This window comes from Siphateles boraxobius, unplaced genomic scaffold (assembly GCF_051911475.1).
Source record: "Siphateles boraxobius isolate OS27281-9 unplaced genomic scaffold, OSU_SipBor_1 198, whole genome shotgun sequence".
NCBI lineage: Eukaryota > Metazoa > Chordata > Actinopteri > Cypriniformes > Leuciscidae > Siphateles > Siphateles boraxobius.
Window position 1 is genome coordinate 702097 of NW_027508808.1, and position 13599 is coordinate 715695.

At 41.2% G+C, this 13599-nt stretch overlaps 1 protein-coding gene across 2 annotated transcripts in view; it reads right to left on the reverse strand.

The window, feature by feature from the left end:
* LOC143744142 (leucine-rich repeat and fibronectin type III domain-containing protein 1-like protein) overlaps positions 1–13599 on the reverse strand; it is a 199969-nt gene that overhangs the window by 86875 nt on the left and 99495 nt on the right. For both annotated transcript variants that reach the window (XM_077235548.1, XM_077235549.1), the window contains exon 2: positions 13099–13229. In XM_077235548.1, the coding sequence (XP_077091663.1) occupies positions 13099–13145 (47 nt within the window). In that variant the 5' untranslated portion in view covers positions 13146–13229. The remainder of the gene's footprint in view (positions 1–13098; positions 13230–13599) is intronic.

Below are 13599 nucleotides of genomic sequence, written 5' to 3' on the forward strand. Positions count from 1 at the left end.
ACAAGTCTGACATATCGGCTACATCAAATTATAATGAGAACATCATTGTGTGCTTGGGACATGGCTTTTAATGGTGAGACTTTTGTTTTTGTAATCAGCCTCTCAAAAATTATATACAAATTTGGATCTAGATTTATCGGCCAATATATCGGTTATCTGGTTTCAAATATAAAGAATTATCGGTATCGGGCAAAACCTTTATATCGGTGCATCCCTAGTAGGTTCAGGGTTAGTACCTAGTTATTACCCAGTTATTACAATTACTATAACAAGTACATAGTATGTATATGGAGAACAGGACTGTAAAATAAAGGTATGTCACCGATATGTGCATCCCTAAGAAACACAAACTGACCCACTTACACTTAAATGAACACAATAAAGTTACGAGATTAAAATACTCTCTCCAACAGCTCATATTAACAATGTCCCAAACTGTTAAAACTTTTCATTGGACCGTTACAGTTTGTGTTTGACTCTTCAGGGCAGGTGCCGCTGTGACCTCGTTTCATGCAAGAATGTAGTGGGATATTTTGAGGCAGCTGAACAATAGACTTCAGGACTCAAGAGACTTCTGTCGATCTTTACTGTAAGTCACACAGGATCACAGAGAGTTTGAACATCAGAACTCTCAGCATAAGAAATATGAGCTGTACGAAGCAGCCAGGGAACCTCAGGCATTAGGACTATGGGGCTTTGTGGATGAGAGCATCTGTCCGTCCAGGCAGAGAGGATTGTGGGAGATATTTTCACTAGCTCTCTGCAGTGTTTAAACAGATGGGCCCTCCAGCTCCAAGAGTTACACACTCGCTCTGTCTGTCTAACACAGATACCCATGCACACACCACCTCGCAGTGGCAGGGAGGAGAGAAACGGATGCCCTCAGAAATACATGAGACACACTGGCAGGAGAGATAAAGAAACAGAGTCGGATGGAGACCGGAGAACTGGATCAGCTCCAGCTGCTTTCTGCATCAAGTTCAGTGTTGTTGGATAATGCAGTTGGGTAAACATGATGTCTCCTGGCTCCCCTCTGAGAGCCAATAAACTTCAGACACTTCTGAACCACTACAGCACTTAAAACAGAGTGTGTGCCGAACCAAACATACTTAACACCTACACACACATTTTTCCATTGTCTTTTACCTGGTTTGTCTGAGTCAGCAGCTGATTGGATTCATTATAGCGCTACATGCACGCGTTTCAGTGTGGCAGGAATCATGTCGGAGAAGCAAAAAACAAAACAAAAGTGGAATAGCACACAGTCAGCGGTAGTGCTCAGATTAGGAGGAGGATCTGAAACTCTGTTGACTTGACAGACTGCAGCTGTGTGCATTCGGCTCTCACCACACCTGAATGATTACGGCGAGGTTGCTTAAAACCACTCTCTCTCTCTCACACACACACACTCACACACACACACACACACACACACAGCAAGCTGTCGCTTTCTTCGCTCTCTCATCTAACAACAGAACCATGCACAGAAAACAAAATGCATGCAGTAAGAAGTGTACTTGAGAGAAGTTAAAGCATGAAAAATGTCAAAAGGAGTTAATCAAATTCATGACATTTTACATAAAACATTTTTTAACGTAAGAAAAGATGTTCTATTACATAAAAGATATAAAAATGTTAAAAATATTATAAAAATTAATTAATTAATTAATTAACTGAAACTATATCTAAAACTAACATTTTTGTTATAGTTTTATTCAGTGGCTTACACACTTTTTTTTTTAAACTTTACACTCAAATCCAATAATTGCACACAAAACATGCAAAATGCCTCGCATCTCATGCTAAATTAAGCACTGCATTCAAAATATCACAAACACATCTCAAAAGCAAATATTTGTCTCACGTTGCAAACACTTTTGCCGTAATATTATATTTTTGGTTATATCATATACACACAGTTATTCATAACCTAAAGCTCTTCTTTCATGAGCCACTATGTACATTCCTGTAACAGATTGAGAATAATTGGCAGAAAGATGTTGAAAAATTGACAGTAAACATGAAAGCAAGATTGAAACCAAACTATTTATTTTTTCACTGTAAGCATTGTGGTTGTGAATATAGTATTTCACAGTCCGAAAAACCTATAACTTGACCTTTGACCTATTTATAGGCCTATTCTAAGTGTTAATTAAAGCAATGAGTGTTTGCACATGTGAGGAGTGTGTGGGAGTGTGTGTGTGTGAGGAGTTAGTGTGAGGCACTGATGAATTACTGTGGTATTTTGATAAGCTGCGTTTGAAAAAGGAAACCAGGATACTTTCTGTTAGATTTTGGCATGTTACATAGAGAATTGTGTATTTTGGTCGGCAAAAACTGTTTTATGAAATTGAAAACTGATTCGAAAGCCGAGAATTGGTGTATGGTTTTGCACATTTGGTATGTGGTGTTTGAGTGTCAGGTTTCAGAAATTGTGTGACAAGTAATGATCTTGTGAGTAAGCAGTTGAAAAAAAAAAAACACAAAAAAACTGTAATTGAAATAAAATAAACATTTACCATAATAAAATAAGATATAAAAAATGTAACCTTATTTTATTTTAGCTACTTGCCAAGGCAAGATTTCAAATTTTCACTTAGATTAACTTACTCTAAATAAAATAAAACTAATAAATAAAAAATAATAAAATATATACAGACACATTATCTAGACTAAAATTAAATACCATGTGTGTGTGTGTGTGTGTGTGTGTGTGTGTGTGTGTGTGTGTGTGTGTGTGTGTGTGTGTGTGTGTGTGTGTGTGTGTGTGTGTGTGTGTGTGTGTGTGTGTGTGTGTGTGTGTGTATTAGTGCATTTCCATAATTTCTGTTATGAAGGAAAATTAGTATACCATGATGAGTACATGTGGGCAATTTGAGAGCAAAGCACCCTTCATTCAGAAAGTGTATTAGATGAGTGGGTAGATAAATATGTAGTATATGTGTGTCAGACAGTTCAGAAACACAAAAGAACTCAAATCACAATCTTTAAAGTGAGATATCTGTCAGACTGTACTGTCAGACGCTGAACAGCGAGGGGTCCTCCTACTCAATCCAGTCAACCGGGAGTTTTAGGGATGTTGTCATGGCGAGGCTTAGCCACTCTCGTCAAAAGATTCCATGACATCACAATGTTATCCTGCAGAACCGGCCAATCAGAAGGCAGAGAGTGTGAATGTATAATGAGGTGGAATCCACCAGCAGGACCAGAGAGTACCAGATGGCTGAGACGTCTGGGAGCTGAGAGCAATCTCTTCTCTTTTCCCCCTCTCAATCCATCTCTCTCTCTCTCTCTCTCTCTCTCTCTCTCTCTCTCTCTCTCTCTCTCTCTCTCTCTCTCTCTCTCTCTCTCTCTCTCTCTCTCTCTCTCTCTCTCTCTAGTCTTTTCTACTGCAGCGTAAGGTGCAGCGTTTCTAAACATATGGGCATGATATTCTTATTCAAATGCAATATGTAACGCAAGTTATTCATTAAAGGGTTAGTTCACCCAAAAATGAAAATTAAGTCATTAATTACTCACCCCCATGCTGTACCAACCCCGTAAGACCTTCGTTCATCTTCGGAACACAAATGAAGATATTTTTGATTAAATCTGAGAGGTGGATCACTGCTACATAGGCTGCCAGAGGGAATGAAACTTGACGGCCCAGAAAGTCATTAAAGAACATGTTTAAATATTCCATGTGCCTACAGTGGCTCAACTATAAGTTTATCAAGCGACGAGACTACTTTTTTCCCGAAAAAAAAAACATAATAACGACTTTATTCGACTATTCCTTTTCATTCCTTGTGGGCCTGAGACGAGAGTTCAAGAGATTTCCACGACGCATGCGCGAGAACTGAACAAGAAGTATTAGAAGAAGAACGTTCTCTTCTCAGTTCTCGCGCATGCGTCGTGGAAATCTCTTGAACTCTCGTCTCAGGCCCACAAGGAAGAAAAGGAATAGTCGAATAAAGTCGTTATTATGTTTTTTTTTTCGGGAAAAAAGTATTCTCGTCGCTTGATAAACTTATAGTTGAGCCACTGTAGGCACATGGAATATTTAAACATTTTCTTTAATGACTTTCTGGGCCGTCAAGTTTCATTCCCTCTGGCAGCCTATGTAGCAGTGATCCACCTCTCAGATTTAATCAAAAATATCTTAATTTGTGTTCCGAAGATGAACGAAGGTCTTACGGGGTTGGTACAGCATGGGGGTGAGTAATTAATGACTTAATTTTCATTTTTGGGTGAACTAACCCCACCAGCCACACAAACCCAATAGTTTCTGAGCAACAGGTACTACAGCTATAATAGTGTTTATAATCAGTTAGATTGAAGATAGATATTGAGATGACTTCTGTGAGGGAGATGAAAGACATTTGTAAAAAGAAGTGTCATACATATTCAAACGTGGGCTGTTCAGGTGGATTATGAATGTGACTTCCAAACAAATTGCTCAAAATTCTTATTACTTTTTCTCCATACAGTGAAAATGCATTATGGTCATTGGCTGTCAGGATCAGTTTGCAATCAATCAATCAATCAATCAATCAAAAAATCAATAAGTAAATAAATAAGGGGGCAAAACAGAGAACAAGCAAGGGTGAAAGAGTATGAATGGTAAGGAAAAAGTCTTCACCCCCTTTAATAAACCGTAAGAACAGCTCGGCGCTCACAGAACTAATTAACTGGATGAATTTAAAACAAAAGATCAGGATAGAGAAAGACTACATGCACGTTACAGTAAATCAGTCAACTTAAGAAAGCCTCAACAGTCTCCTCTCCAACTGCTCAAGATCATTAATTTCAATCATCATTTAATTAGTAAACAATGGTAAAAAAGTGCATGGTCCACAGAAACAAACAACATTAGTAAAATCACTTTAGAAGGGAAGAAAAGTTACAGCATGCGCCACAAACATCACCTAATAGAACTGCAATAAACTAAAATTAGTGTTTTCAAACAGGTTTTCCAAATATTCTGCTATTGATATCGATGCATATTAAACCGAGATGGAAGAGAGTATTTCAACACATCACCTTTATATCATTCAAACCCATTCATGCATGTGGACGTTTTCAAAACAACATCGCATTACGTGAAACCCAACACTATTAACATTGCATTGTGAGGTTTAGTAATTGCTAATACTAAATTTCCGGACTCTTAAACTCCCTAACAGCCAGAATAGAGTGCGTTTCCATTATTCCCCAGGCTGCAATGGTCTTTAATGGCACCTGGGAGGACACATGGATCTGACTATTATCCAATGGTGTCAGTCCATTAGTGTTCGACAGAGAGACACAGACCAATAACATGCAATAAGAATCGAGGAGATGTGTGATAGGACATAAAACAGTCCTCCGATACGGAAGGAGGATTAATCTGCACACCCACGCATCCCGTCTCATTACGCACATAAAGGTCAGAGAACAATGAAGAACCGAGACCTGTCTATAATGAATCTGCATCCATGTTTTTTGACGGATGGCCATTGGGATGGATCAAAGCGTTGACTGCAATTGTTCCAAGTCTCTCGACTTTCAATTCAGTCAATAAAGACACACAAAACACTGTTAGATGAACATATAACAGACTACAGCTGCAAAACAACCTTTATTGTTATCCACGGGTCTTTTCCTCATGGAAAAATACCAAAGCACTCACTGTTGCCAATGAGAAAGCATCCATCATAACATGAACAATGTGAAATCCCTATTCCAAGCTTGCATCTTCTTTATTATGCAGTATGCAGAGCCGAGGATAAAAAACAACAACACCAATAACAAAAAAGAAGCTATTTTATGAACACATTATGAGGTCCGTGTCCCACTGAGGAAAGACTAGGGAAACTCTGTAAGCAAGTGCTTCGTTTTTAATCACCAAAACCATAATTGTACCACTCAACGTACCAAACTACAGCCATTAGGTGTCCAGTTCTCATGCTGTTGCATGCATTGAAAGGATGATTATGGTCTCAGTCTAGAAGCCCTGAAGACACACAGAGACTATCTTGCTCTTCCAGACACTAACAGCTAATTCACTGATTTATGCTTCTTCCTCAGCTGCCCACCTGGCTTGATCCCCAACTTGAATTTGAATTTAGTGAATTTCAAAACAGGGTGAGATAGAGACCAAGAGAGCGGGATGTGGAGGGGAAGGTTGCATTAATCCAATGCAAATGGAGTCTGTTGCCACTGGCAGAGGTAAAAGAGACATGACGAGAGAAACAGAGACATGCTGCTAAGAGATGGAGTTGCAAATGCATATACACAGGCCAAAACAATGAGAGAGCAACGGGATTTCATTAGGATCCAATCCGAATGCCTTTATCTTTGTTTGTCCAATTCCTAATGAGCGCTGTGGCTCGACGAGCCTGTTCCCGTCCTCGCTCCCCTGCACACATCTGGCACCTCTGGAAGCCCAGAAGCAACTGCTGATAGTCAATGAGGGCATCCAGCCACAGACTGAGCTGCCAAACGCCATCTGCCCGACTGACCGGAGCTTAAACACCCTCCTGCCACCTCGAGTCTCGAACACTGATCTCTAATGCAGCTGAACACTGACCCTACAAGGCATCTCAGGGAGGTTCAAGATGACTGTTCATTTGTGTGTGAAAATCAAAGACTGTAAAAAAATATGGACGTAGTGCCCGTGCCGGAAAACAGTGTTTTACAGAAACAGTGTTTATGAAGAGCATTTTTGAAGCCCGAAGTGGGCGGAGCCGGCCGTCGCCATCTTGGCCGCGCGTCACTCCCGGATAAACGAATATGTGCAGCGAGGCAGATTAGCTGAGGTGACGTGACGCTAACACACAGCAGACAAACCGATGGCAGTGACATCAGCAGCAATCCACCTGTCACTCATGTGGCCACGCCCTTAATTATGCAGAACTTTAAGGCTTAGTATAATTTAAACAGATGAGTTATAAAAATATTCACATAAAGTTCACAGTTGTCATGAAGGGCAAAATTAGCTATATAGACCAAAACCACTTTTTGTACCAGGATGTAAATGTTTTTTGTTTGTTTTTGCTGTAAAGTCGGGAATTTTAACATGTGTGTTTATGGGATTGACTTTCTTTTGAAGCCGGTCTCTAGTGGCCAGTCGATGAACTGCAGTTTAAGTCACTTCTGTGTTGGATTCAAGAGAGAGTTTTATTCAGCAAGGATGCATTAAATTTTTCAAAAGAGAGAGAGTGGAGTATAAGGATACAAAAGATTTATATTTCCAAAATTTGCTGTTCTTTGGATCTTTCTATTCATTAAATCATTATGGAAAAAAAAGTACCACCGTTTCCACAGAAATATGAAGCCGCTCAACTGGTTTTCAACATTGATAATAATCATAAATGTTTCTTGAGCATCAAATCATCATGTGACACTGAAGATTGGAGTAATGATGCTGAAAATTCAGTTTTAATCACAGGAATAAAATACATTTTACTATATATTCACATAGTAAACAGCTATTTTAAACTGTAATATTTTACATTTGTCCATATAATACAGGCTAACATAAGATACTTATTTCAAAAACCTTAAAACAATTTGAATGGTAGTGAACTTAAAACATCTTCAGACCAAACCTCACAAAATTAACTTGTGAATTTTTGGTGTTCAACACCATGTGCCTTGTAAAATCGCTAACACTTCAATTTAAATTAAATTAAATTAAAATTAAATAACTACAAATTATTTAAATAGCTCATTTACAAAGCTAGTTTACTTGTTTATTATCTAAAGTCAATGATCTCTTTCAAGGAACATTAATAGTGTAGATGATTTGAGGCATTTTTAAGAATACATAGAGAATGTGTCTAAACAGAATCACACATGTTAATCAGTAGAGTGCAGATGCTATCTAAATTATGAGCTGTTGTAAAAACATAAATAAAATTGGACATTGAACTGAAAATATTCAGCACAACATCTGAATGGGTGTTTGCTTACAACACACACACACACACACACACACACACACACACACACACACACACACACATACACACACACACACACACACACACACACACACACACACACATACACACACACACACACACACACACACACACACACACACACACACACACACACACACACACACACACACACACACACACATGATTTTCCATTGATAATTAGATGGGGTGTCAGTCTTATCTCTCATTATTCCACATCAGCAAAAACACATTAAATTTCTACTGATTCATCAGACGAGCACTTTGCGAATACTGAAAATGAGGCTGAATTCCAAACAGCAACTTCCCACTTCCTCTCAGCTGGGCCATTTTTCTACACAAAAGTCCGGATACATTTACACTTTGCAGGAATCATCTCACTTCCAGGGTTCAAGATCAGTGTCCCTTTGTGAAGGAGGATCTCTAGGGAATTCAAATTCAGTTGGCACGTATTCTCTCACTGTCACCGCTGAATCGATTCGGCCACCGCAGATCCGCTGGGGACTCAAAGGGTCACGGGCTTCCCTGTGCTATGGCCATTTAGTGCTCTTAAAAACATCCACTCCCAACGAGATTAAACTAGGTCTGCTCAGATATAAAACCAGAAAAGTACAAGAATGACAGCACATTTCAGACTCCATCTTCCCATTAAGAGTGACCACTTACGGATGTGTGAGAGATGCTGGGTTGCACACTTTTTAAAGGAACATGCCACCGTTTTTTTGAAAAAGGGCTTATTCACCGTCTCCGCTACATTTAGATAGGTGGGCAAATGCATTTTTGTCTCAGTGCATGCATTGTATTAGTTTGGCAGCGCCGACGCTAGCTTAGCTTAGCATAATGAATGGAATCCTTTGTTGCCAGATAGCATGTCGTGAGTAAAAGTGATCCAACCCCCCCCCCCCCCCCCCCCCCCGAATTACTTCTTGTGGCCTGCGTATTCACAACGAGTACAAATAGCAATGCGCCCAAGTAGCAGTGCTTCGCCTGTGCTTCACCCCAATATAGTCCCAAATCAATCTCTGCCTAGGAAATCGCCTAGTCTTAATCTGCATTGCTATTTGTACTCGTTGTGAATAAGCAGGCCACAAGAAGTAATTAGTTTTTTTTTCTTTTTTCTTCTTGGATCACTTTTACTCACGACATGCTATCTGGCAACAAAGGATTCCATTCATTATGCTAAGCTAAGCTAGCATTGGCGCTGCCAAACTAAGATAATGCATGCACATCTAAATGTAGGGGAGACGGTGAATAACCCCTATTTCAAAATGCGGTGGCGTCTTCCTTCTTAAAGTTCATTTTTAGCATTGTTCCTGCTGTATCGGACAGTTGATTACATGGCCAAAAGTATGTAGAAATCTTTTAATTAACATGTTTGGCTATTTCAGTTACGCTCCTTACAAACCAGTTAACAGCAATGCAATCACCCTAGGCAAAAAAGAAATATGGAGACTTTTTCTGCTCCAGTGCACAAACCCAAGGCCATAACGAAATGGCTTATAGAGTCTAGTGTGGACTTCACTGGCCTGCATAAAGACCAGAATAAAACCCCACTGAGAAGCTTAAGGATGAATTGTAGTGCCGACTGTGAGCCAGACCTCAACACCCAACATCATGCCTGACCTCAATGGAGCAAATCTCCACAGCCATCATCTACTGCAAACTCTGCGGAGGAACAACTCGCGATTAATTCCTGCGATTTTGCAATGCTAAACTGATACACATCACAGAATTTGATGCAATAATTTAGCCTGAATACAAGTTTGTATGTAGAATAATAGGATTATCAGTTTTGCGAGGTCCGTCTTTCAAACATTTTGATTTTACAGGTGAAAGTGAAGCAGAAACAACCGATAGCATATGTTAGAAAATGCATTTGTAAAATAATGCGATCATCAACATTAAACGATATATAAATCAAAACTTCCTAATGTTACTAAATAAAATGTCGACCCAGGACGAGCTACAGGACTGTGAAGCTTTGGGGGTGTTGATGGACTCGATCTACTTCATCTGTGTTTTGATCATCATTCTCAATCCGATTGAGATGTATTCTTTGACAACAACGTGATAGTCTCAGTTTTTTGCAAAATATGTAGATTTTTCTGTGAAACTTACCCACATTCAAGTGTTGATTATAAAATAATGCATGCTTTTTTAAAGCAGAGGGTCTGTTATTTTGAAATATTGCATGTTCAGATATTCATACAACAAAATATTCAGGGGGCCATAAAATGTTTCTGAAAACGATCAAAAATGCTGGAGGTGGCTAAGGCAACTTTTTAAAAATGCTGGCGGTGAAAGAGTTGATCAAGCATTAATAAATGTTAAATTAACGTTTACTAAGATTAATAAATGTTGGATGTATGTTAACTAATGTTAACAAATGGAAACTTATTGTAAAGTATTACCTTCCCGGTAACGTCAGGATCCTGGCCTGACAGTCTTGTCAGTCTTGTCTCTGTTCAATGTTTCTATGTTTGTCTTGTGCTTGAGCACATGGCTTTGTGTTTGTTTGTGTTGGCCATGTGCTCCTCTTGTACCGCCCCCTTGTTTCCCTTTACCACGCCCACTTGTTTCCCTTTACCACGCCCCCTTGTTTCCCTTTACCATGCCCCCTTATTTCCCTTTACCACGCCCCCTTGTTCCATTGACCACGCCCAATTATTTCCCTTTTCCACACCCCTTGTTTCCCTTTACCACGCCCCTTCATTTCCCTTTACCACGCCCCTTCTTCCCTTGACCACGCCCAATTATTTCCCTTTTCCACGCCCCCTTGTTTCCCTTTACCACGCCCCTTCGTTTCCCTTTACCACGCCCCTTCTTCCCTTGACCACGCCCAATATTTCCCTTTTACACGCCCCCTTGTTCCATTGACCACGCCCAATTATTTCCCTTTTCCACGCCCCCTTGTTTCCCGTTACCACGCCCCTTTGTTTCCCTTTACCACGCCCCCTTGTTCCCTTGACCACGCACATTTGTTTCCCTTAACAACTCCCCCTCGTTTCCCTTTACCACTTCCCCTCGTTTCCCTTTACCACGTCCCCTCCTTTCCATTGACCAAGTCCCCTCGTTTCCCTTGACCACGCCCCCTCGTTTCCCTTTATCACTTGACCTCCTTTCCCTTGACCACGCCCCCTCGTTTCCCTTTACCACGCCCCCTCGTTTCCCCTTACCACGCCCTCTCGTTTCCTTTACCACGCTCCCTGTGTGTCCCTTTACCACGCCCCCTGTGTGTCCCTTTACACCGCCCCCTTGTACCCCTTTACCACCCCTCTTTGTTTCCCCTTACCACGCCCCCTTGTTTCCCTTTACCACGCCCCCTTGTTTCCGCTTACCACGCCCCCTTGTTTCCCTTTACCACGCCCCCTTGTTTCCCCTTACCATGCTCCCTTGTTTCCCCTTACTACGCCCCCTTGTTTCCCCTTACCACGCCCCCTTGTTTCCCTTTACCACGCCCCCTTGTTTCCGCTTACTACGCCCCCTTGTTTCCCCTTACCACGCCCCCTTGTTTCCCTTTACCACGCCCCCTTGTTTCCGCTTACCACGCCCCCTTGTTTCCCTTTACCACGCCCCCTTGTTTCCCTTTACCACGCCCCCTTGTTTCCCCTTACCATGCTCCCTTGTTTCCCCTTACCACGCCCCTTGATTCCCTTTACCACGCCCCCTTGTTTCCCCTTACCACGCCCCCTCGTGCTGGTTTGTTGCATGTGTATGTAGTGGATGAGATTATTGCTGGTCTGCTAATCTTGTAGACCATGTTTCCTGACAGTTCTAGTTTTTTGCTTTTTATTCTTTTGAATTTGCTCTTGGTCTAGTTCCAGTCTTTTGCTCTAGGATTCTCAAACCTTATTTTTTGGTTCATATTTTGATTTAGCCTTTTCTCTGTTTGTAGCTTCAGTTATTTAATCCTAGTATTTTTGTTTATTATTTTTATTATTTTCTATTTTTCAGTTAAATGTATTTATTTTCTGTAGTCGCTGTGCTGAGTCAGTTTTTATTTCTGTTTTGCTTTTTCTTGTTGTGTTCCTGTCCTCCATCCTGATCCTGCTTTCAAGACCAGGCAGTGAGACTGAAACCGGTCCGGTTGAGCTCAATGTTTCCAGCCTCGGGTTCCTCCAGCTACTGCCTGACCTCCAGTCATTATCTGGTGTTTCTCCAGTATAGCCTTGCCCGAAGCGGATCTGTTTGTCCCAAGCCCCTTTCACACAGAGATTCCGGAAAATACACGGATAAAGTGACCCGGGATTTGACCCGGGTTTGTTTAATTTTTTTTCATTCACACTGCCAGTGATTTTCCGGAATCAGAGAGTGCGTTCACACACAACCCGTAAAAATCCCGTGAACACGTGACATCGATGTGACATGTAATGTCTCAGCAGCATCTAAGTTTGCCTATGAGCTGCGATTTCTCTCTCATGAAACCACGCTTGTGCAATTCTTTCTCTAGATCATAAACTAGCGCATTACGTACCGTTTCACTAGCCTGCTTTCACTTCACTTCAGCGTCATCATTACGACATGGCATTGGTAACAGCTTTTGTTCACACAGCGCGCGTTCCGGGACTGATCCCGGCAATGTTACTAGGTCCCCGATTCGGGATCAATCCCGGCATCAATCCCGGGTCGTGTTTGCATTCACACAGAAGGTGTTCTGGCAATTTCCCGGCAATTTCCCGGGATCAACGCGCTGTGTGAAAGGGGCTCTACTGTTTGATGATCATCCTCACTTATAACCATCCCTATTTTGCCTTGTCTTGTCAATAAAATTCAATTGTCGTTCTGCATCTGGGTCCTGTTTCTCCATAAGACTGCTGTGACAAAACCTGACAGGTAATTCAGGATACCAGTCATTATCTCATAAAATTACCTGTGCATATCTTTGTACGTGCCACAATGCTCTAATAATCCCATGCATGATGCCAAAAGTTATAAAGACATAAATCTACTTCTAGTCCTTGAACTAATATCCATCCTGTCACCAAAGGGAGTGCATGACCAAGCAAATCTGGTTCTGGGGTTCATCCGCATAATTGCTGCCTGCAGCTACATTTGCCCTTGCTCTCCCTCATGGGTAAAGCACAAACATCCAGGAACGGACCTGTAGATGAGACTGAATGTCCGCATGGCATCACAACAGGACTTGACTGACCTTCTGAGAAGTTGGCCCAGCATTCTGAAGTCTTTCTGCCCATCCATTTTCTCCTCTCTTCAGGGTGCGATGACACCAAGTTACTGAGTTACAGCAGCCATGGAGTCATTGGCTCTGATACACCAATCTTTCTGTGGGAAAGAGAGAAAGCACCAATACAGATGAAGACAAAATGACTGTCAAGGCACCTGAGAGTGTTTCACGTTCTCTTATATTTACACAGCTAAGGGTAATTGATTACATTCAGGACAAAAACAGAGAGTGAGTGCAGAGACACTGAGTGGAGCCCAGTGTTGAGAAAAGCTGATTGTTCTTCATTCATCAGCTTTTGAGAGACAAATGTGCTCAATAAATGACAGGCTTCCCTCGGCTTCACACCGAGATGCTCGAGTCGAAGTGCTCCCGGATTACAGAGTGGTAATTTTTCTGTGTAATTGGCATGTTTTGGTGCTAATGGTGGAGTTACCATGTTCAGGAGAGACCAAATTACCATTCATTATA